Source organism: Kryptolebias marmoratus, linkage group LG18 (assembly GCF_001649575.2).
Source record: "Kryptolebias marmoratus isolate JLee-2015 linkage group LG18, ASM164957v2, whole genome shotgun sequence".
NCBI classification, from domain to species: Eukaryota; Metazoa; Chordata; class Actinopteri; order Cyprinodontiformes; family Rivulidae; genus Kryptolebias; species Kryptolebias marmoratus.
In genome coordinates this window covers 13,176,930-13,198,191 of record NC_051447.1, presented here as the reverse complement: position 1 = coordinate 13,198,191, position 21,262 = coordinate 13,176,930, and the positions used below count along the sequence as shown (strand labels likewise).

Here is a 21,262-nt window from a genome sequence, read left to right as displayed (position 1 = left end):
GTCAAGGCTGATCCCAATTGATTTCAAGGTCACGGGTGAACCATTGTGAAAATATTGCCTTTGCTCTGACTCTAGACACAATTATGCAGAATTGTTGTGAGAGGCAATTCATGCTACAGATTTTGATTACTGTGCATTCTGTATTGTTGGTGGTACTTTTGTTTTGTTTTCTTTTCTTTTTTTTACCATTCAGACATTTATCAACAATTTTTTCCTTTTTTCTATCAAGTAAAAATTACCTTTTTTTCTGTCAAATAAATTGACACTTTAATCTATACATTTTACATTTACATTTAGGCAAAAAATCCCACTTTCTTCTCATTTTTTCCCCATCTGAGTGATCCTAATATGCTGTCGTAAAACGATCGGTTCTTTTTGGTGAACGGAGCCAAAAGATTCGAATCCCAGAAACCAAGCCTAAATTCCCATCGCCGCTGAAGGGCGCCCTCTGGCGGCGCTGGCCGGCATCACCCGGTCGATCCGGTCTTCGTCAACCAACCAGGAAAGAGGGTTTGCCAGGATCTGGACCGAGGCGGATGAGACCAGAAACCTTTGTTCGGTTTTTCCTCCCAGGAAAAAGACGAAACCCGGGGAGCTGCTGCATGAGTCCGGCAACCCCCCGCGCGTCCATTTTAAGGGTTACCGAGCGCAAATGGCTGACTTAATGACCAAAAACTAGGCGAATTTATTTATTTTCTCTCAGGCTTTTTATGCTAGGTCCGCTTCTTCTTCTGTGTTTTTTTTTCTTTTTTTCTTTTCCTTTTTGTGCTGTAGCCACAACCCGAAGAGGCGACTTCCGGCCATATTTTTTTTTTTTTTTTTTGTCAGCCGCTAAATGGAAACAAAACGCGGAACTGAAAGTGGAAGCAACCGAGGTGCGTGTACGCTCGTAAAATAAACAAAACAAAAAACAACAATGTAGCTTCGAGTCAAACCTGGGTTTATTGCCCGGCGTTAATGAGCTCCTTCGACCTCAGCCGGGCAAAAAATAAACAACTGCTTTTGTCTTAATGACTCTGTGGGGAAGTGAAGGTTGTTTACCCTCTCCATCATGGGTCAGCCTTTGGCTTTTGGCTCAATATCTGTGCCATATCCCTTCCTAGCTGACCACAGCTTTATGTTGAATATTTAATTATGTGTCCTTATTACAGCTCTTGAAGCCCACAGCATAAAAAGGGTCAGCTAGTTGTGAGTGATGCTGCTACCATGTCATTATTTTACGCACTGCAAGTTCACATGAGGATGCTGAGCTCCTGGCTGTCATCTGGATGCTGCTGCCTGTTTTGTTTGATTTTATTTTACAGCAGAAATTAATAGTAATTCCTTGAAAAGAAGAGATTTATTTACTGCACACCCTGAGGAAATATACAGCAACATTTGAGGGGCATACACACAAAAGCATTTACTGTAAGCTGTATCCTTTTGTAAATAATGTTCTGTATCTATAGGAGAGCATTACAGATTTGGAAGACATATTGAAGGGTGTCAAAGCCCAGTATTTCAAAAAACCTTTAACAAGGCCTACATTTTATATATAAGCTGTATGAGACATGTGGTGGGAATCAAGATCATAAGAAATGTTCAAGCTCCGGCGAGAGGCTCGATATTGTCACCGACTGCCAACTTAATGAGTGGCAGACTGAAAAGTTAGCCTCAAACGCAGGCCGGATCGAACCGTGAGCGGCAGAAGGCTCCAATAGTCACTAATGTGAGTTTTCAGGTTTCTGCAATCTTTTCTGATGGATATATAAGCTGAAAAGATCCTTCACTTCACAAACTATAACCCAAAAATTCCTGTTTTCACATGTAATTTGTGTTTGTACAATTAAGAGTATTTTGGGAGTAATTTTAGATAGTTTTAAAGTTAATATCATCAACTCGGTTGAATTTTTTGTGGGGAAAAAAAATCTCCGGAAACCCCACGACTGTGTAAAAACCGTCAAAACGCCTGTTGAGACGTGTAAGGTCCCAACTTCCTGTGACCTGTTTAAACTTTAAATGATGTTTCTAATTCGAAAACAAATAGAGCTGGGTTTTCTGCTGTTTGTCCAAAATCCCATTAATCTCCTTTTTTTGTTTTCTCTCTCTCCGTTTGTTGCAGATTTCGTCTCAGTTGTGCTACCTTAAACTTTTAATTCTCTATTCCAGATCTATTCCATTTCAAATCTGAGCGACGAGACAAAGGACAAAAACATTTCAGCTTCTGTAACTTGTTTATTTTACAGCTGCATGATGTTTCAGTTTTATTTAAATTACAGGCTAATTTATTCCAGGTGCCATGCATTTAAGCTCCACGTTGCAACTGTTTCCAGTCTGGTTTGAATAGAGCACAAAGATCTACTGTTTTGCTTTGTTTGCTTTTGTTATTTCTGCAAGTATTCATGGAAATTTCCCACATTGTGTTGCCAGCTGAGGCACGGTAATTCTCTTTAAATACATTTCAGGACAAAAACGGTCTTTTCCGTAAAGCACTGAAACATTTTTTTTTGTGCGTTCATCTTGCCCACCTCAGGTAATGATCTTCCCGTCCGTTATCTGCGGCTCCTGGCCCCACCCTTGCAGCTTCTGTCAGCTGCAGTGTGGCAGGTTGTGCAGCAGGGACTCGTGGATCACTACGGGATGCTGGAGGAGTTTGTTACCATGGTGACGGAGCTGGTCCCAGAGCTGATGAGCTACAGTCAGAGGGCTCAGCTCATCCTGGGACTCAGGGCCAGGGTCAGTAGCGTTTACTGTTCGATAATGCAAAATAGAAATTTGTCACTGTTTTGAAGGGTCAATTTAAATATTTAAGATGGTGTTTTTGCCCATATCAGTGTGTGTGTGTGTCTGTTAGCTAATTATCTCATGAACCACTGAATAGATTTTAATAAAACTCTCAGATAATAATCACAGGATGTACCTCTACTACTGATTACATTTTAGAACTAGCCCAATTCAAGATGGCCACCACAGCCAGCTTGCCTTAGAAAACACAAAAATTGCAATAATTCAGTCAGTTTTATAGATATTAAGCTAAAATCTGAGGTGGTGGTAGTTGAGAGTCACTCACAGCACACGGTCTGAGCGTGACTTCCTGCGTTTGGTTTCTGCACCTTAAATGTTTGTGTGCAAGCAGCTGGTCCTGGAGCTCTGTCGAGGGGAGCACCCGGTGGACATGCAGACCATTCAGCCACATCTGGACAGAATAAAAGCTCCTGTCAGCACCGCGAAGGATCACCACGTGAGTCAACCGCAGCCTGGGAAGCAAACAAGCGTTTCCTCTGTCCAGCGGGGTCAGTTAGACGTGTTTAAACTGGAATAACGGGTTTGTTTGTTCTTTAACAGGTGACAATAAACCAAGTGGAGGAGTCTGAGGTGAACTTTGTGGAGCTGGTGCATTCTTTACTGGACGATCCCTCAGAGAGAAAATATTTTTTCCAAGTAAGACAATTTATTTCACTTTTATTTATACAGTATCAAGTCACAACAAAAGTCCTATACAGCATAAATAACAGGTCAATTCAAGTCCGAGTCAAATCAAATTACTGTCAATTCACTCCACTCTTTACATTCACTCTACTTCTTATACAGTTACATACAGTACATTATGAAATGCAGGGCAGCTGTGGATCAGTGGTTAGAGCAGTCGTCCTTCAACGATTCCACCTGTATGTCACATGTTGAAGTGTCCCTGGGCAAGACACTGAACCCCCCAAAGCACTTAGCATTAGCATTAAAGCATGATTTATTCAGGTTAGATTTGTAGAGATGCAGTAGAGGCTGTATGGATGTGTGTGGATGGGTAAATGAAGGCACAGATTGTGTTAGAAAGCGTTTAAGTGGCCTGGTTGGCTATATAAGCACAGTCTATTTACCAAATGCTGTTTAGTAAAAGTTATCTACTTAAAAAAGTCAGCAGACTGTGTCGGCGCAGTCCATCCTGAGCCGCATCCTGGCGACAATAGAAAGGAAAAACTCCCCTTTAACAGGAAGAAACCTCCACCAGAGCAGGCTCAGAATGCCTTGGCTGGTGGGGGTTTGAGAGGACAGGAAAGAGACGCAGACAAACGGCAAGTGGTCCAGGTGTGGTTTCTATGGGAAGAAAAACAAAGAAAAACCCAAGATAATGTCGACTGTAATTGCAAATACATACAGGGAGAGGAGAGAGAAGAAACATGGTCAGTTTGTCCTCCAGCAGTCAGAGCCTATAGCAGCATAACTACGGGATAGCTCAGGAAACCTAAGCCAACCCCAACTATAGGATTTATCCAAAAGGAAAGCCTTAACTCTCGTCCTAAAAGCAGTCAAGAGTGTCAGAAACTGGAAGTTGGTTCAACAAGAGGAGGAGCCTGAAAACTGAAAGCTCTGCCTCCCGTTCCACGTTCACAAACTCTAGGAACCACAAGTAAACCTGCAGTCTGAGATTGAAAGGCTCTGTTAGGAACGTCCCCCGTTTGTGCTTTTTTTTTTTTCTCATACAGATTTGAGCGCCTTTAGAACATCACGTGGAGTTCCTCTGCAGCTTAAACAAACTTGGACCGCTGAAGGCTCAAAACAAGTCGCTCGGTCTGATGAATTTCAGTCCCTGGCGAAGTGACGTGAAGTGTATTGATGGTAGGCTCAGATAATTGGCTCCAGCAGCACATTAAGGCTGCTGATGGTATAATTGTGTGGGGAAGTCTTCTTCACACGCTTCGGTTCACTTAATACCAATCAGTCATGGTTTGGATTCCTCATCCTGCATGTGTTTGTGTTACTGACTGTCTGAGCCACTTTATTGCCCTAAATGACCTTTTATTAATGGCTGCATTAAGCCTGAAAACACAGATTATCTCAAACATGCTTACTAGTGTGACCATGACGTTGAGTTTAGTGGGTCCGGACAGAAAATGATCACCAGAGCTGACAGTAGCACACGGTGAAAAAGATGCCCTCCTTATCATCTCACAGTTCAGCGCATGTTTCATGAAGCATTAAAGTCAAGCACTGCGGCCATGTTTTCGCAGTCAGACTGAAGTCTTCGGTTAGGCGAGAAAAACAACGACCATTGGTGTTGTTTCTCTTTTTCCTTTTCCTCTGCGTTTCCTTCAGCCAGGCTGATAAAAAAATGAAACTTGCTTCAGTGAATTCAAAAACAAAACCCAGACTTCCCTGAATCCGGCCACCTGCTGCATCCTGTCATCATCCTGCGATTCACCAGCTGCAGCTCTGAAACTGATAACAAGCGTCAGCGTTACAGATCGGCCTCTCCTCTGTGGAAAAGACGTCTGCACATGAAACCCTGAACAGGATTTGATTTTAAGATTGCTTCTGCCTTCCGCAAACCATCTATGGAACGGTTTCCTCTTTCACAGCAGATTTTATGGCCTATCATTGCAGGAAAAACAGTTTTTCTCGTATTTTATCATCTAACACCATCCTTTGTACTTGTCCCCAGTATTGGCACTGGTGTGAATCTCTGCATAAATTAATTATTAATTAAAAAAACAGCATCCTCTCATGCGGCTCGCCCGTCTCTCCTCTTTTGCAGGAAATCTTCCCCGCGTATTTTGGCCCGAAGTATGACGCGGCTCTCGAGATGCTGGTGTGGGAGTTTATATCGAGACTGGAGGAGCTGCTGCCTGTTCCCGACTTCACACAGGTGCCGAGTTTATTTCAGCTCAAGCTAAAAAACCATCAGCATATCTGAGAAATAAACGGCTAATTTGCATCTGTGGCCTTTCTTGTTGTTGCTGCTGATAGGTTTCATTCATTTGGCCGCTACAGTAATGGTAATAACAACTGAAATGTGTCTCCAGGAGGTTGCCCTGACTTTATTTTTTAACAGAGCAGTGTTTTAAGGGTTACTGGAGTCCCAGAGGCTCAGCTCAGGGGCTCAGGTGATGGAGGGAGGAGGGGGTAGCTGGGTGCAGAGTCCCAATAGATTTTCTCTTCTTTTTTAAAATCGAACCACTGGAGAAACAAACAAAAACAAGTCCAAACAACTATCAAACACACACCATAAGAAATATTAAATGAGCCAGATTTACTTATATGAAACAAGGAGAGCATAAACAATAACACGAGGAGTTGTGATTAGCTCAAGGTCATTTTATTCCTTCCTGGGTTATTTTAGCAGGTTAACAATCCTCGTCTTCACATGAAAGAAACTGAAGGACAAACGCACTTTGGTGTAAAAGGTTTATTTCTTTGTGTATTCAGATCAGGGAACGAATCACGAATGAACGATTCCAGTTAACTTAATGACAAAAAGGATGATTAAATTGATGAGTCGTGGAAAAAATGTTCAGATACCAAAAAAAATGTCATGACAGAGAAAAAAATTTAAAGAAATACTGTATCGAATTGAATCTGATTGAAAATAATTATGAAATAATTTTCTTATGCGCTCACTCTTCCACGCCTCTCAGCAAGGAAAGTTTTGACCGTGTTTTAAAGGCAGTTAAGCCACTTGGGTCTTAAATCTGTGAGCGTCAGAGATGATTCCTCAACCGAGAGGTGAAATCCTGCAGGTAACAAACATCTGGACGGCTCCATGTTTGCTCGACCTCTTCCAAATCCAAATCCTCTTCAGCCTCTGGTCCCGACGGGACTAACAGGGTTTTAAAAGTCTTAATCATCCCTATTTTAAGCCTTAAAAAATCTTAAATGTGTCCAGATTTCCACCGCAAAAGAATTCGGTTGCTCTGCTCCTGAAACTGGGTTGGTGGAGTTTTTAGGTTTGAATGAAATGCAGTAAAATAAAACGAGTTACTTTGAAATGTTCTTTTACATTGATTGGTCTTTTTATTCAGGGTCTTAAACGGGCAGAAATCCTGGTTTGGACATAAATGTCCAACAGGTTCCTTTGAGCAGCCAGGTGTTTGTAGCTGCAGCTTTGGTTTGGATGAAATATGCTCCTGTTTTTCTTTGTCAGCAGAGTTCAAACTTCACTGGTCCATAACACCAGTGAGTCAGACTTGTGTAAAAGTTTCTTTTAGTTCCAACTCGCAAAATCAGAATAAAGAAGCGAGATCAGCCAGCGATGATATTGGTAGAGATGTGAGGGGAGAGACGGTTTCTCTTTCTTCTGTCAATCCTTTTTGTTGGTCGAGCTCCAACATTTAGTCACCTACAAAAAATAAAATTGTCTACGTTGATTTTTATTGTTGATGTGTCGCATAAAGAGCTATTAATAAACAGCTCCGGTCATAAATGTTATTTTTAACTGCAGTTCACGACCAGGATCGTCACTTTTGTTTGCACTCCGTCTTTCAACAAGAAGATGGTGAGGAAAAGACTGACAGAGCTAGAAGGAGAAGGATAAAAATCAAAACGGAAACTTTCACTGAAAACAAACTAAAAGTTGCAGTGCTCCTCCCGGAGCGGAGACAGCAGCTTTAAAGAAGTAATAAAAGGAATGTTAGTGCGTCACAACGCCTCGTTTTTAAATAATGTTTGTTTAGAAACATTTATATCAGCTTATAGAAGGTCTCAGGGGTGATTCTTAACAAACATCATTCAGTTATCTTTGCAAACCCGTTAGGAGCAGTAAATGAGTGAGAAAGAGTAATATTAGTGTTTATCTAAGCAGTCGACCTCTTTCACCGAATGAAAATAATACATTTGTAAGATATTTAATTTACCACACAGTGCTGTACTGCAGTAGTAAATTTATGAATACTTCTTGGACTTCCAGACTCACTTACAGACATCTTTGGTTGCATGTTTGCACTTTGTTTGTTTAAAATTACAAAGATTACTTGCATTTTAGTCTGTACTGACGAATGTGGTTCATTTTTTTGTGGTTTTTGTCACATTTAGTAAAACGACTGACTCCTTTGATTAGTTTCAGTTTATGTATGTTTTATATTAATTCAGTTCGCTGTGAAACGTTATGTTGCATTAATGCAGAGACGTCAGGGAGACGTTCACAGGTGGGGCAGACTGAAGCAGGTGAGGTAAAACCTGAGTGTGAGGTGATAAATTAAAATAATGACTGACTAATCTAAAGATTTTTGACCAATTTGTTGACAAAATAACTCAAACTAACCTGTAGGGTTGACATTTTTGTTATGAATAATAAAATAATATAAATACCTAATGAAAAATGAAAACTAACACGTTAATCTAACATTCAAACTTCACATATGCTTACATTTCACCCCCTAGTATAAATTAGAAAGGTGAATGTTGTTGTTTTTTAGCTCGTCAGAGACTCGTGAGTCCTGATAATCGTTTGCGGCTCTCAACGAGAGTGAAGAAGACCTTTGAACATGTCGGAGTCTTCCTCTCCCTCACGAGTGGAGAGACTAAGTGCGTTTGGTCTTAACAGCGAAGTTAAGAAGCGTATTTAATCCCAACAATCCTCAAGTTGTCATAGAAACCAGGGCTCTGGTGCGGTTTTGAAGGCGAAGAGTGGAAAACCTTTGTGTTCAGTTGAAAAACAGTATTTTTGTTGCTGTTAAAAGAATATTAAACCAGTTGCGTTTTGCTACACGCTTCACTTTTTACGCAGACTGAACAAACTTTTAATGAGGCTTCTAGGATGAGGTGTATTTTTCTAGAGAAAATTTATTTTTTTAATCTGACGGCAGCATCAAACTGAACTTTAATAATAAAAGGCTTGATAAAGGTGGTACCTTCGCTCTCTTCTCAGCTGGCGGCTTTGCTCACGGATGCTCCGACGTTTCTGCACGAGTCCTTAAAGTCGTTTTTCCCACCGGAGGACATGAAGGCTGTGCTCGATCACCACAGAAACCTCGGCCATTTTGAAGAAAAAGGTACTCAAGGCTTATTGAGATGGCGGACGTGTGTAGTCAGCGCTGTCAGAAAACGTATCTAAAATAGGTTTTATTGTATTTTTTTTGTCTTATGGCAAAAGTTCAAGGTCTGAGTGTCAAGTTTTAATGTTTTTTTTTTACTTCATTTAATCAAAACCCTCTAAAATCTTATTGTCTGACTGGATATTTTTCAATCCAAATTGCATTTCTTTTCAAACATTTTGGTGCGAATGTAAAAATATGCTAAAAAAGACCGTTTTGATATAATCGACAGCCGTTGCTTTCTCAGGAATAAATTTTACTCTCAACTGCAGATTCGAGGTTATTACCGATGGACAACTGCATCCTCTCCTCCCTCTCGCTCCCTCCCGGGTCCAGACCCGTCCTGGACACAGTGTCCTGCTCACCGGCTTCCAAAGAGTCAGCCCTTTCCGAACACAAAGGACTTGTCAGCGCTCCCATCAGCACCGGCGACCCGGAGAGGTTGAGCGCGAGGAGCTCTGACTCAGCGAGGCAAAGGTCGAGGGAGGAGAGGGACTCCGGCAGCTGGCCGCCGCAGGGCAGAGGTGGGAACGTCTCTCAGGACCGAAACGGGCAGAACTCGACGCAGCCGCATAACGAAACCATCGATCTGACTGTGTCCAACGAGGCGGCGGACACCGATTCAGAGGAGAGCAACCTGAGCTTGTCGGCGCCTCGGAGGCTGAGGAAGAGGAAGCTGAGCGGTGGTGTGGAAGTTCCCACCAAGAAACCTGTGGAGGCTTCAACTTTCTTGTAAGATGAGCAGAAACTATATTTCTTCACACAGACGCCACATTATGATTTTCAGTTATCTACTACTGTTCAATTTTCACTCACAGCAAAAGATTTTCTTTATCATCTTTACTAAATCTAAAGATTTTCTCTGGGTGTTCCAATACTTCAGTTGAAACAAACAAAACACGGCTTTTAAAGTGTGCAACATTCACCTTTTTTTAACAATATAACTGAAATACATCAACTTTATGATCATTTCACACCATTATAAAAACCTCTCAGACTTTAAGTTCATTTTATAATAAAATACAATGAAGAAAATATGATGAACAAGTTTGAACTCTGTCGAATAAAGTTTGAACGTTAATTCAGTTTTTTTTTTTCTAACTTTGGGGTTTTAATAAGCTGCAAATCATTTCACTCTAGTTTTGTTGACAAATTGTCTCAGATTTGCAGCCGTATTTATCTGATGCTGCGATCAAAAAACACAACAATGGCTGCCACAGCTAACTGACACAAAAATGGCTCCAGCTTAGTCAGATTTACAGATAATTTTAGTTTTTATCTTTGCAGGGATTCTTCAGTAGACGGTGAAAATTCAAGCGAATCTCCTCTAATCTCCATATGGGGAGAATATACAGGTTTGTGCTTCTTATTTGTGGCTCCTGTTTGGTTCTGTTTGTCATTTTTATTTATTTATTTATCAACACTTCACGTCTAACTGCAGACTCTCAGGAACGTGCTTTCCCGGTGGCGATGGACTCGAAGGTGCCCTGGTCAGACGAAGAGACGCTCCACCTGCTCGACATCTGGGGGAAGGACTCCGTGCAGCGGGCGTTGAAGGGCTGCCTGAAAAACCGACACATCTTCACTCAGATCGCGCAGAAGATGGCCGAGAGGGGCCACATGAGGACCGTGGAGCAGTGCCAGACGAGGATCAAACGGCTGAAGAAGTGCTTCCGCAGGAGCAATAGGTCACATTTCTCTTTCATGCGTGAAATAATGAAGAAAATCGGAGTAATCCGCATTAAAAATGCCGTTTGTTTTCCCCTCTGATCTGCCATTAGGGGGAACTCGAGGCAAGATCATAAATTTTACTCAAAGCTGGAGCAGATTCTCAGCTCCTCGGCTCCCTCGGCTGCTGCTGAGGTAACCTATGATGTGGAGGAAGTCATCGATGAAGACGAGTCCCAAGACGGCGATGAGGACTTGCAGTTTATCAGCCAGACTGGCCAACTGGAAATTGGTAAGTGTTAAAAATTGAAAAGAGCTCTTTTCTGTTTTACCAGCTCTAAGCCAGGAATCTCTTTTCTCTCCCACCTGCTTAGAAAACTCGAAAAAGTATGAACACAAGCAAAAATGTTTTCCAGATTCCTGCTAAATTATTATTTCTGACAAAATCGCGTGCTTAACACTTTCTGCTTAAAGGAACTAGAAGTGTGCCGTGGACAGACTTGGAGACTTTGGCCCTCATCAACATTTGGGGCGCCGACAAAATGCAGCTGGAGCTGAGAGGAGTGAACAGAACCGGACACATTTTTTCCACCATATCCGGCCAGCTGGCCTCCCTGGGCTTCTCCCGAACACCCGAGCAGTGCCAGACGAGGCTGAAGAGGCTCAAATCGAGCTTCAGGCAGTGCTACCAAAACAAGTATGCATCGCTCACATTAGAAAGGATAAGAGGGACCTGTGGGAATTTGTCATATTATTTATTTATCGGCTCTTTTTCCCGTTTCTTTGTTGCAGTCTTAAAGGACAAGAGCAAGTTAGGTGCAAGTTTTACAACGAGTTGGGAAGGATTTTAGTGAAGGACTTTGAGTCGTTGATGCAGCTGGATGAAATGTCACTCGAGGCAGAAGACTTTCCTCCCTACAGTCACCAGGAGATGGGTAAAATATCAGAGCTTTTCTCATTTCTGGAATAAAAGTAAAAAAAATGTGGAGCTAAAGGAGCCACGAGTCATTGGCGAAAACAATTTTGGCAAAGTAAAACGAAGCAAACAAAGCACCGTCTTTAGGTCTGACAGGTGTGAAGAGTGCGTGATCTTCAGACAGGTGATTTCTAAATGTCTTAGCTTGAATAGCTTCTACAAAGTGCTCTACTTACTAACATCAGACCACCACTGTGCTTCAGAGCTGTGTTTGGTGTTATCCATTACGGTCAAATATCTCCACTTTGGTTTTGTCTGTTCCAAGGACTTTTTCCTGAAGGGATTTGTTCTTGTTGTTTGTTCAAATGCAGCTTTGCAAATCAAAGCCCTGGTTCCACTGACAGACTTTTTATCTTTTGACCCACAAAATGTTTGTGACCCCATCTTTATCCTTGTTAAACATGAGCATTATGACAGCACAGTACCGTTTGTTTTTACAAATCCATGACTACTGTTTTTGTTCTTAGTAACAAGTATGAAAAAAATACGCCATAAGCAGTCATTTTAAATGTAAGCTGATATCTGGAGAATATCTAAGGACCCCCACTTAGTGTTTAGTAACCTATATTGGGATCCTGACCCCAGCTTTGGGCACCACTGAGCATTTCATGTTTCTGGTCTGCTTTCTGGAGCTCATGGAAAGACTGCCTTAAACATTTTCCACTCGTGAATAATCTTTGTCGAATGATGGACTTCACATAGTTTGGAAACAGCCTGATATCTGCGGACCAATAAAGCTCGAAAACTATACTTTTTAGAGCCGCTGGTCTGTTTCTGACTTTTTCAATTTTAATGAATGCTGCAGCGGTGGACATACTCTCCTTCCTCATTGTTTCTGCATTTTTAATAATGGCACAGTGTGATGTGTCATGTGTTGTTTTAATTTATTTATGACTTCTGTCCTGATAGTGACCTTTCAGCCACTGGAAGGCGCTTCAGACATGCAGTCAATACAACAGTGAACATATTTGCCTATTTTATTCATGGTTTCCTGTGCGTCTCCACAGAGTCCACTGTGGGGGTTCAGGAGGACCGGAAGAAAGTGCCGTGGTCCGACAAAGAGACTGTTATCCTGCTGGAGATTTGGGGAGACACTCAGGTAGAGCACACTATGCAACTTTTTAACTCTAGTAGGGATTTAGTTGCGATAATGTGACGGCTTGTGTTTGTGTTTCTGTTTCCAAAGCTGATATTTGAGGTATTTTATAGGTCTGAAACTAGTCTGCTCTTTATTGGCACTTCTTGCTCAGATGTGATTTGAAGCTGTGATCGTGAGCTTTAAATTTCACCTCCATTCAGGTCCAGCAGGGTTTGAGGCGATACCCGCACAACGGTCACATCTTCAGCGAAGTATCTGAGAAACTCAACGCTAACGGTTACTCCCGCACCCCTGAGCAGTGCCACACCAGGATCAAACGACTGAAATCCAACTATCGCCAGTGTAAAGAAAACATGAGGTAAAAACCTTCAATTTTTTTTCTGCTTTCAGTTTGCTGCTTTGTGTGTTCGCTCACTCCTGTGGCTTTGACTTCCACAGTTTATCGGGGACGGATCGAGTCGACTTTAAATTCTACGATCTGCTGGAACAAATTCTAGAAAAGCAGCCGTCAACGTCGTCCACCGTGGTGACCGACTCCATTGAAATATCAGAAGACTCCAACCAAGAGTCAGTAGCTGAAACTGGTAAACCAACTCCTCCTTTTATCTGACTGTTGTTGTGGCAGCAATTTCAATTTCCAGGCACTGTTAGATGAAATCACTCAAACAGGTTTATTTATATATTGTGCACAAAATATAGAGAGCATTAAAGACAATTAAGAATTAATATCAGAGTCCCAGGTCCGGATGGGGAAGCTCCGAGTCCAAGCTCTGGTCCCCCAAGTCAACATAGGAGCTTCTATTAAAGATATTGAAATACTGGACCAGAAGGAGGAGTTAGGGAAAAGCAAGTCAGTCTGGTTCCCATGAGGAGAAAATTCAACATCACTCCTATAAACAAGTTCATTCTGTGAGAACCCACGGGACTTGGAACGGAAGTCATAACATAATCAGGACTTATCAACAACAGGTGTTACCCTACAGTAAATTCTGCCATTACACTGTCTCTGCTTTTCTAAACTGTATGATTTTGCAAACACCCGGTGTAATAACTGCCTCATATACTTTTATTTAATTTCTGTAGTTGAACATATTTTGCTTGAATACACATCTTTGATATTTTATTATTCTGCTTGTCACATATTGAACTTCCACTCCAGCACCACACAACGTTCTGTCAATATTAGGTTTTAAACACACAAGCTGTTTAGGATTGTGTGAGTCAAATTGTGATGTAAGGTTCAAATGGTTGGTTGGAAATTAAATTAATAGCATTTCAAACCATTTTCTACATTTTTACAAACTAAATATTATACAACTATAAATGGAAAGTAAATTAAATTATTCCAGGATACTAAAAAAAACAAAGTCTGCAGGTTGGTATGTATCACATAAAACAGTAAAATATTGCTTTGATTTGGGTTCAAAGTAGTTAATATAAAGGTAGATCAGTGGATCTACCTTTGTATTAACTACTATAATACAACCTGGTCCTCATAGGTATCAGGAACAGAAGTAGCAGGTACTGTGTAAGTACCATGTAAATATCGGCTAAATACCAGTAAGGCAGCAGGTAGCAGTCCCTGGTATACACCTGGTAGGTACTCATTATGCACCAGGTTGTATTATGTATTGCTACCAAAGCTTTTTATAAAGTACAAAACAAACTACTTTAGTTATTTGAAATGAAGCTGCTCTGCTTCATCAGTTTTTCTGCAAAGCTTTTCAATTCCTCTGATATACTTCAAAATGAATTTATATGGAAATAATCCACTGCAGGCCATAGTAAGTATTTAAAAATGTTTGCAGTATTTTATGTAGTATTCAGTTTCATATTTCTGAAAAAGGAATAGCTAAACCCTGAAGTATTTTGTCTCTGATGTTAGATGCAGGAACCCGAGAGTCAACAGAAAAAACATCGACTGGCTCGTGGTCAGAAGAGGAGACGCTGGCGCTTATTGAGATCTGGGGTGAAGAAGACGTCCAGAAGGCACTCAGGGGTTATATCCACAACGGGCACATTTACGCCGAGATCTCGGAGCGGCTGCACGACCTCGGCTACTCCAAAACCCCAGAGCAGTGCCGCTCAAAAGTCAAGTCCCTGAGGATCAACTTCCGGCAGTGCTATGACAGGAAAAAGTGAGCTTTCTGTTTCCATTCTGTTCCCGGTTTTTATTACAATATAAACAACACTTGCAATCTTTTTAGATCTGGACGAAAAGTAGATTACAAGTTCTACCACCAGCTGGAAGAAATCCTGGGACAGGAGGCGACCTCTATGGACGAGTATGATGAACGTGACGAGCAAGCTGACCCGGATCCAGGTACCGTTAGGATAATTTCACGCATTTCCTTCTTGAAGGCACGTGCTCATCCCGTAACTGGATGTTTTGATTGTTGTCTGCAGGAGTTCTGGATGGCATAAACGCGCCATGGACGGAGGAGGAGACGATCGCGCTCGTCGAGGTGTGGGCTGCCGACGACGTGCAGCACAGCCTGAAGACCTGCGTCCGCAACGGGCACATATTTGCGGAGATTGCGGAGAAAATGGCCACGCTGGGCTACCTGAGGACCGCGGAGCAGTGTCAGACTCGGATCAAACGGCTGAAGAAGACGTACAGACGTTACTGCAACAACCGGAGGTTAATTAAACAAATGGGTGAAATGTTGGTGCTTCCTGTGTCCTGTTTTCCTGCTTTCTAAGAGGTCATGTTTTCCAGAAATGGAGGGCGACCTACGGTGTTTCGATACTTTAACCTTCTCGCCCCGGTGCTCGGGGATGATTTGGTTTTCACGGATGCTGACATTTCTGCGGCGGACGCCACATTAGAGCACATGATGGACACCGATCCTGTCCTGTGTAGGTTTTAAATCTCTTTAAAATCATTCATGCAGGACGCAGCGTTCCTGTTCACCCACTCATCAAATCTCTGGTTACCTGTTTTAGATGAGCAGCCCTCGACCAGCCACCTCCTGACAGACATGAGCAGAAAGATGCCCTGGTCCGACCTGGAGACTCGCACGCTGCTGGAGATCTGGGGTGAAGACGACGTCCAGCTCACCCTGAGGGGCTGCCTGAAGAACCGACACGTGTTTGATTACATCTCGGAGAAGATGAGCGACCACGGGTTCATAAGGACCACAGAGCAGTGCTACACCCGAATAAAGCGCCTAAAATACGGCTTTGTTCACGAAAAGTCAGTGACAAAACTATAATTTTTTTTTATCCTTTTTTAATTACACCTTACACTGTTTCTGTAATTGTAAAAAAAATAAAACGACCTAGGGAGTAATTCTAATTCAAGCTCTATGCTGTTAATGTATTTGTTTTTAAGTTTTCCATCCTTCACTTTCAGGGCGGAGTTTAAATTCTTTCATGAGATGAATAAAATCTTCAGAAAGGAGCTGAGGGTGGACGAGTCCGTGGCCGAAACGTCATTTGGAGTAGAAGACGACGACTCTGTGTCTGAAGTGAGCCAAGCGAAAGGTGAAACTAAACAGAAAACAAACAATTTAAACAACTTAAAAGCTTTTTGTTTTTCTGTGTAGTAGACAGAGGAAGGGTGACAAAAGGGTGTCAGCAAAGGTCAAAGGAAAGGTGTACAAGACAGTGGTGAGAGCAGCTATGGTGTATGGTTTGGAGACAAAAAGACAGGAGACAGAACAGGAAGTGGCAGAGCTGAAGATGCTGAGGTTGTCCTTGGGAGGGACGAGGATGGACAGGATTAGGAATGAGGTCATCAGAGGGACAGCACAGGTTGAAGGACTGGGAGATAAAGTTAGAGGACAGACTGAGATGGTTTGGACATGTGCAGAGGAGGGACAGGGGGTATATTAGGTAGAAGGATGTTAGAGATGCAGCTCCCAGGGAAAAGACAAAGAGGAGACATACTGATGCAGTTAGAGAGGACATGGACGTAGTTGGAGTGAGGACAGAGGACAGAGTTAGATGGAGGAGGAGGACTCGCTGTGGAAACACCTGAAAAAGGAACAGCTGAAAGAAAAAGAAGGAAAGAGGAAGGGTATTAGAGCACATGGCATGAATTACTTGCATCTGTGAAGGTAAATATGCATTCTAGAGCAACTTATCTTCTGTTTAGTTATTTTTTATTATTTATTTGTTTGTTCGTCTGAACATAATGATACTCTACTTTCTGAAATTCTTGCAAAACCAGACTGTCTGCAGTCCTAAAACAAGGGAGGAGTTATCAAAGCAGCAAGACAAAGGTGGGAAACAGGAAATAAGTGGGTAGATGTTTAAAGAGGTTTTATTTTTACCCGTCAGGTTCGACCGCCTCAGGTAACCAGTGGGCAGCCGACGGCTCCAAACTGGCTTGGGGTGACGGAGAGACGGAGACCCTGCTGGACATCTGGGGCAGCGAGGAGATCCAGGAGAACTTGAAGAGCAGCGCCAAGAATAAACACATCTACAAACAGATCTCTCAGGTGATGGCCAGCCAGGGCTACTTACGCACGTCTGAACAGTGCCAGTCCAGGATAAAGAGGCTGAGGGCCAACTTCAAACACTTCCTGGAAGGACGACAGTAAGCGCAGTCCGCCGCGAACGAAAGCGCCTGGTTTTCTTGTTGTTTTTATTTACTGTAGCATGTTTCTCTTCTGACATCGTGTCGTGTTTTCAGAGGAGACAAACAGGAGTGCAAGTTTTTTGACCAGATGGTGCAGATATTTGGCAACAAGTACGTTATGAGCTCTGAGTCCCTGGCTGATGACACACCTGAGGTCATAGGTAAGATTCGTAGCTGATACTGTAGATAGTTTCTGTTGTTTTAGCATTGTTATATAACCCTGTTGTTGTGGTAATTACTGTTAGACTGATATTAATGTGAGTTTCTTCATCTGCTGCCTATTTCCTTTTTAAAATGTGACATCTCGGAGTATAAATTTGTTATCCTAAATATATATTGTGCACTAGAATAATTGCCGATTTAATAAAACTTGTTTTCTGGAGCAGTTATCTCTGAAAGGGAATAAACTTAGTCATGTTTGTGCAGATGTTTAGGAAAAATTAACGCTATTCAAGAGAGGCAAACTGGGTTTTTATTACCTGCCACCAAAAGGCAGGAAGTAAGGCTTTTGTTAGCTTCTGCTTGTGTTTATTAACAAAGTGCCTCATCAAATTATAACTTTTTGAAGTCGAAATGGCTAAATATCAAGGTAAAATGTGGTGTGGTAGTAGCTATGAGTTGTTTACAACGCATACTCTGAGCTCTAACAGATCTTTGTGCAAAACTTTGACATTAACCGCTGGAGTCAGCAGTGTCTGCCTGTTAGCAAAATATCTCATGAACAGAGAAACAAGATGATCTTAGTTTAAAACTCTGGCATGCTAGGTCTCTTATGTGGAGTTATTTTTTATCTAAATCACGTTCTTGTTCTGGTGTTTGAATGTTTGTGGTGTTTTTGTCTGATCCAGAGTCGTAAACTCGCCCGTCTTCTCGATGACTCGGCAGCCGGCGAGCAAACGGGGGATCCTTCAGACGAACAAAGACGTTTAGGTTGCAATATTTACTGCTGTACTCGAAAGGGCAGGGGAGGCTGTTCGAGCTCTGTGTGTATACTGAAATACTTTTACATTCTGTAGAGATAAAGACTTACTTCAGCCTGATCTCTAATGGCTGTGTGTGTGTGTGTGTGTCCCTCATCCAGACTGTCCTGGGATTATTAAAAACAGAGCCATGACTCAGGACGCTCAGGATTCGAGGGACAAAAAAAAAAAATGGGTGAAAGTCAAACAAACCTCCACGAGAACATGTTTTTTGTAGTAAAACATTTTTACTTGAACTTAAAGTGACTGATTCAAAGCACATGTGCGTAGAAATACAGATAAGGCCCTCATTTACTGTAATTATGGCCTTTTTTTTTTGTTTTTATTGGTTCCATTTTGATTTCCCTGTATGCATTTGCACTTGTTTAAAAAAAATGTGTAATTATTTAAATTGCTTCTTGTTCTGTTGTCACTGTGGGTTACCTTTTGTCCCGAATTTCATTTATTTAAGTTATATATGCAAATATATATATGTATGTGTGTGTGAGTGTGTATTATTATAAAATTTTCTATTTTTCTTTCTGTGTTCGGTTTGAAAACCTGTCGAAGTGCATTTGTGCCACAAAAATAACGTGTCCAAGTTTTTTCATACTCATTAAAAGAATCCTGAAATGTCTGATGGTGGATTTATTGTGTGAAATGTTGCCCAATAAATGGGACGTAAATGTTTGTTCGCTCACAATTAAGGCCTGGGAGACGAGCCACCGTGTCACAGGTACATGCAAAATTGCTGTAAGGTGAATAAAACAACATTTCTGTCTTTTGATTGTAGTGTTTTTAAGTGTTTTTTATATTTATACAGTGCTTTAACAAATCTTGGGTTACTCATTTTGGTATTTGTTACTTTCATGCTTAAAAAAATGCATCTCTTTATTTCCTTAAATGTTTGAAATCTACTTTAAAATCTGCTTTTACCTACAGTTTGAGCTTTCAACTACTGTATTTTGCTAATTCTGTCTTTTAGTGGCTGTTTTTCAGCGCGTCACGGGAAGAAGGTTGCAGGTTCTCCTCCCACCCGGGGCCTTTCCGTCTGCAGGTCGCGGGTTGATTGCATGGATTTTCTCTCTGTGCTCCGGTTTCCTCCCACAGACCAGACACAAGCAGGTAAGTTGCCACCAGGTGTAAATGACAGAGTGACTGGTTCTGTTTGTCTCTAAGTCCCTGTGATGGACTTGCAGGGTGTACCCCACCTCTCCCGTAATGACTGTTGGATGTCGGTGCCACCCTGCATGGAAAAGCAGGTAAAGAAAATGAATGATTGGATACCTACTATTTTAGCTTTTAGCTACTGTTTGACCAATTCTAGCCTGTTGCTACCATGCTGCTAATTTTAGCTTTTCACTGTTCTGCTCAGTTTAGCTCATGTTCTGCTTGTTTTAACTTTGACTGGCTCAGTTTCAGCTCCTTTAACAAAGTACAGCAGACTCACTCGGCACTCAGAGTTCACACTGCATTTTCTGCACAAATGCAAATAGTCTACTTGACTCAGGAATGAAACAAATCTGCATCTGGGTGCTTTTGGTAAAATATTTTACAACCACTTCTCTAGAACTCTGGTTACTTTTTTCACACACACAACATAATCACCAGACAAAATGTGCAATTAAATGGAACGCTGCTTAAATATATTATGAACTGTATTCATATATCATTTCTGTTATTATGTTTTACAGAAACGTGATAGAGACAAAAAAAAGATTTTGACTTAAATCTCAAATTATTTTAACCAGCTTTAAAAAGCTCAAGCTCTCATTTTGAAATGATCCAAGTCATAAATGACAAAAAAGCAGTTTTTGTTGTAATGTTTTAATCTTGAGTAACTGCTAATTCTGCTAATTTGTCTGTTTTGCTCATTTTAGCATCTCTTGCTTATTTTATCAACTTTTCAGCTTTTGTTATCTTTTAGGTACCGTTCTGGTTTTAGTTTCTGCAGCTTTTAGCTGCTGTTGTCCTCATTTTAGCCTCTCTTCTGCTTCCTGCTTTAACTTAATTTTAGCTTCTTCAGCAGTTATTCAGCACTCAGCATCCATGCAGCATTTTTGCAGAAAATGCAGTTTCTCTAGCTTTTATTTTATATTATTCCTTAGTATCTCTCCCATAACTTAAGATACTCCCTTATTGCACATGACAAAACTGGACATCAAGATTGAATAAACTCTCCCGCTGCCCACTAGGTGGCGCTATTAGACCAAAGGAAGTAATCTAAGAGCCTGCAGTTGACATTCAAGTGTTCTTGAGGCAGCGTTCAACGCCGGACTGATTGATTGATTAGTAAAATGAGATGTGAGACTTGCCTGCTGTATTTAGACTGTCCCAGTAATCTATCAGTGTACAGGCAGAAACACTATCTACCTGTGTCACTGCCATAAACATGTTAAACACACACACACACACACACACACACACACAGTAGTAGGGAGTATATTTAGGTTGAACACTTCACAGACACAGGGACGAACACATATACTTACAAATATGTGGTTCTCGAAAGTTAAAACAGTAATTACATGTCTAAATCTGACAGAGCATCCAACCACCGGTGCCTGGCTGCTCGTCAGCATGTGTGAGTGAGTGTGTGTGTGTGTGTTACTCATGTTGTGAGGACATAAACCTGGTTGTGTGAATAAATAACTATATTTTTGGAACAAATTGTCCATAAATGAATAGTTCAGTGTGTGTACAGATGCTCACCATGAGGTAATGGTTATATTAGTAGTTATTATCATTGGAAGTCAATATAATGTCTTCTGAAGTAACAGAGATGGGACGGTGTGTGTGTGTGAGATCACTAGAGACAGGCTGGCTGCAAGCTGCTGAGGGAACAGCCACACTGAGGGTGTTTCTGCATTCATGAACACACTCACATACACAACCACAGAGCCACATCACCCACAAAACCACTATGTCCACTCTACACACACACACACACACACACACACACACACACCTTGCAGTCAAATCAGCTGTACTTCAGATTCAGGAATCCAGTCAAGTTAACCCAGACCAGACTTATACATTCATTTGGTCTCTCTCCCTCAGGATGACCTTAAACAACACGGATCCAGCAACAGTTAACAGATTAAAACTTGAGTTAATGTGATGTAATTCCTGCACCTATAAGGGAGCTCATCCAAAGCAGTTCGGTCAGCTGTTCTTTGTGTTCGCAGCTGA

At 41.6% G+C, this 21,262-nt stretch overlaps 1 protein-coding gene across 1 annotated transcript; it reads left to right on the top strand.

The window, feature by feature from the left end:
- Positions 1-465: 465 nt before the first annotated feature.
- zgc:113263 (uncharacterized protein LOC503753 homolog) lies at positions 466-18,707 on the top strand. The gene is made up of 24 exons (XM_017414923.3): positions 466-875; positions 2,513-2,715; positions 3,116-3,220; positions 3,325-3,420; positions 5,510-5,620; positions 8,618-8,741; positions 9,056-9,515; positions 10,071-10,138; positions 10,225-10,471; positions 10,565-10,743; positions 10,926-11,148; positions 11,244-11,386; positions 12,435-12,526; positions 12,727-12,884; positions 12,965-13,110; positions 14,412-14,664; positions 14,734-14,849; positions 14,933-15,167; positions 15,246-15,385; positions 15,473-15,722; positions 15,882-16,012; positions 16,811-17,069; positions 17,166-17,272; positions 17,960-18,707. Exons 1-24 carry the CDS (start codon positions 836-838, stop codon positions 17,965-17,967), a joined length of 3,894 nt encoding a protein of 1,297 aa, XP_017270412.1. The 5' UTR covers positions 466-835; the 3' UTR covers positions 17,968-18,707.
- The last annotated feature ends 2,555 nt before the right edge of the window (positions 18,708-21,262 follow it).

Excerpts from the sequence above, each read along its gene's own strand:
- zgc:113263 (XM_017414923.3), top strand. The coding sequence starts at position 836 with ATGGAAACAAAACGCGGAACTGAAAGTGGAAGCAACCGAG. Across the intron at positions 2,716-3,115 it reads TCCTGGGACTCAGGGCCAGG|CTGGTCCTGGAGCTCTGTCG; the intron begins GTCAGTAGCGTT and ends GTGTGCAAGCAG. Across the intron at positions 12,885-12,964 it reads CAGTGTAAAGAAAACATGAG|TTTATCGGGGACGGATCGAG; the intron begins GTAAAAACCTTC and ends TGACTTCCACAG.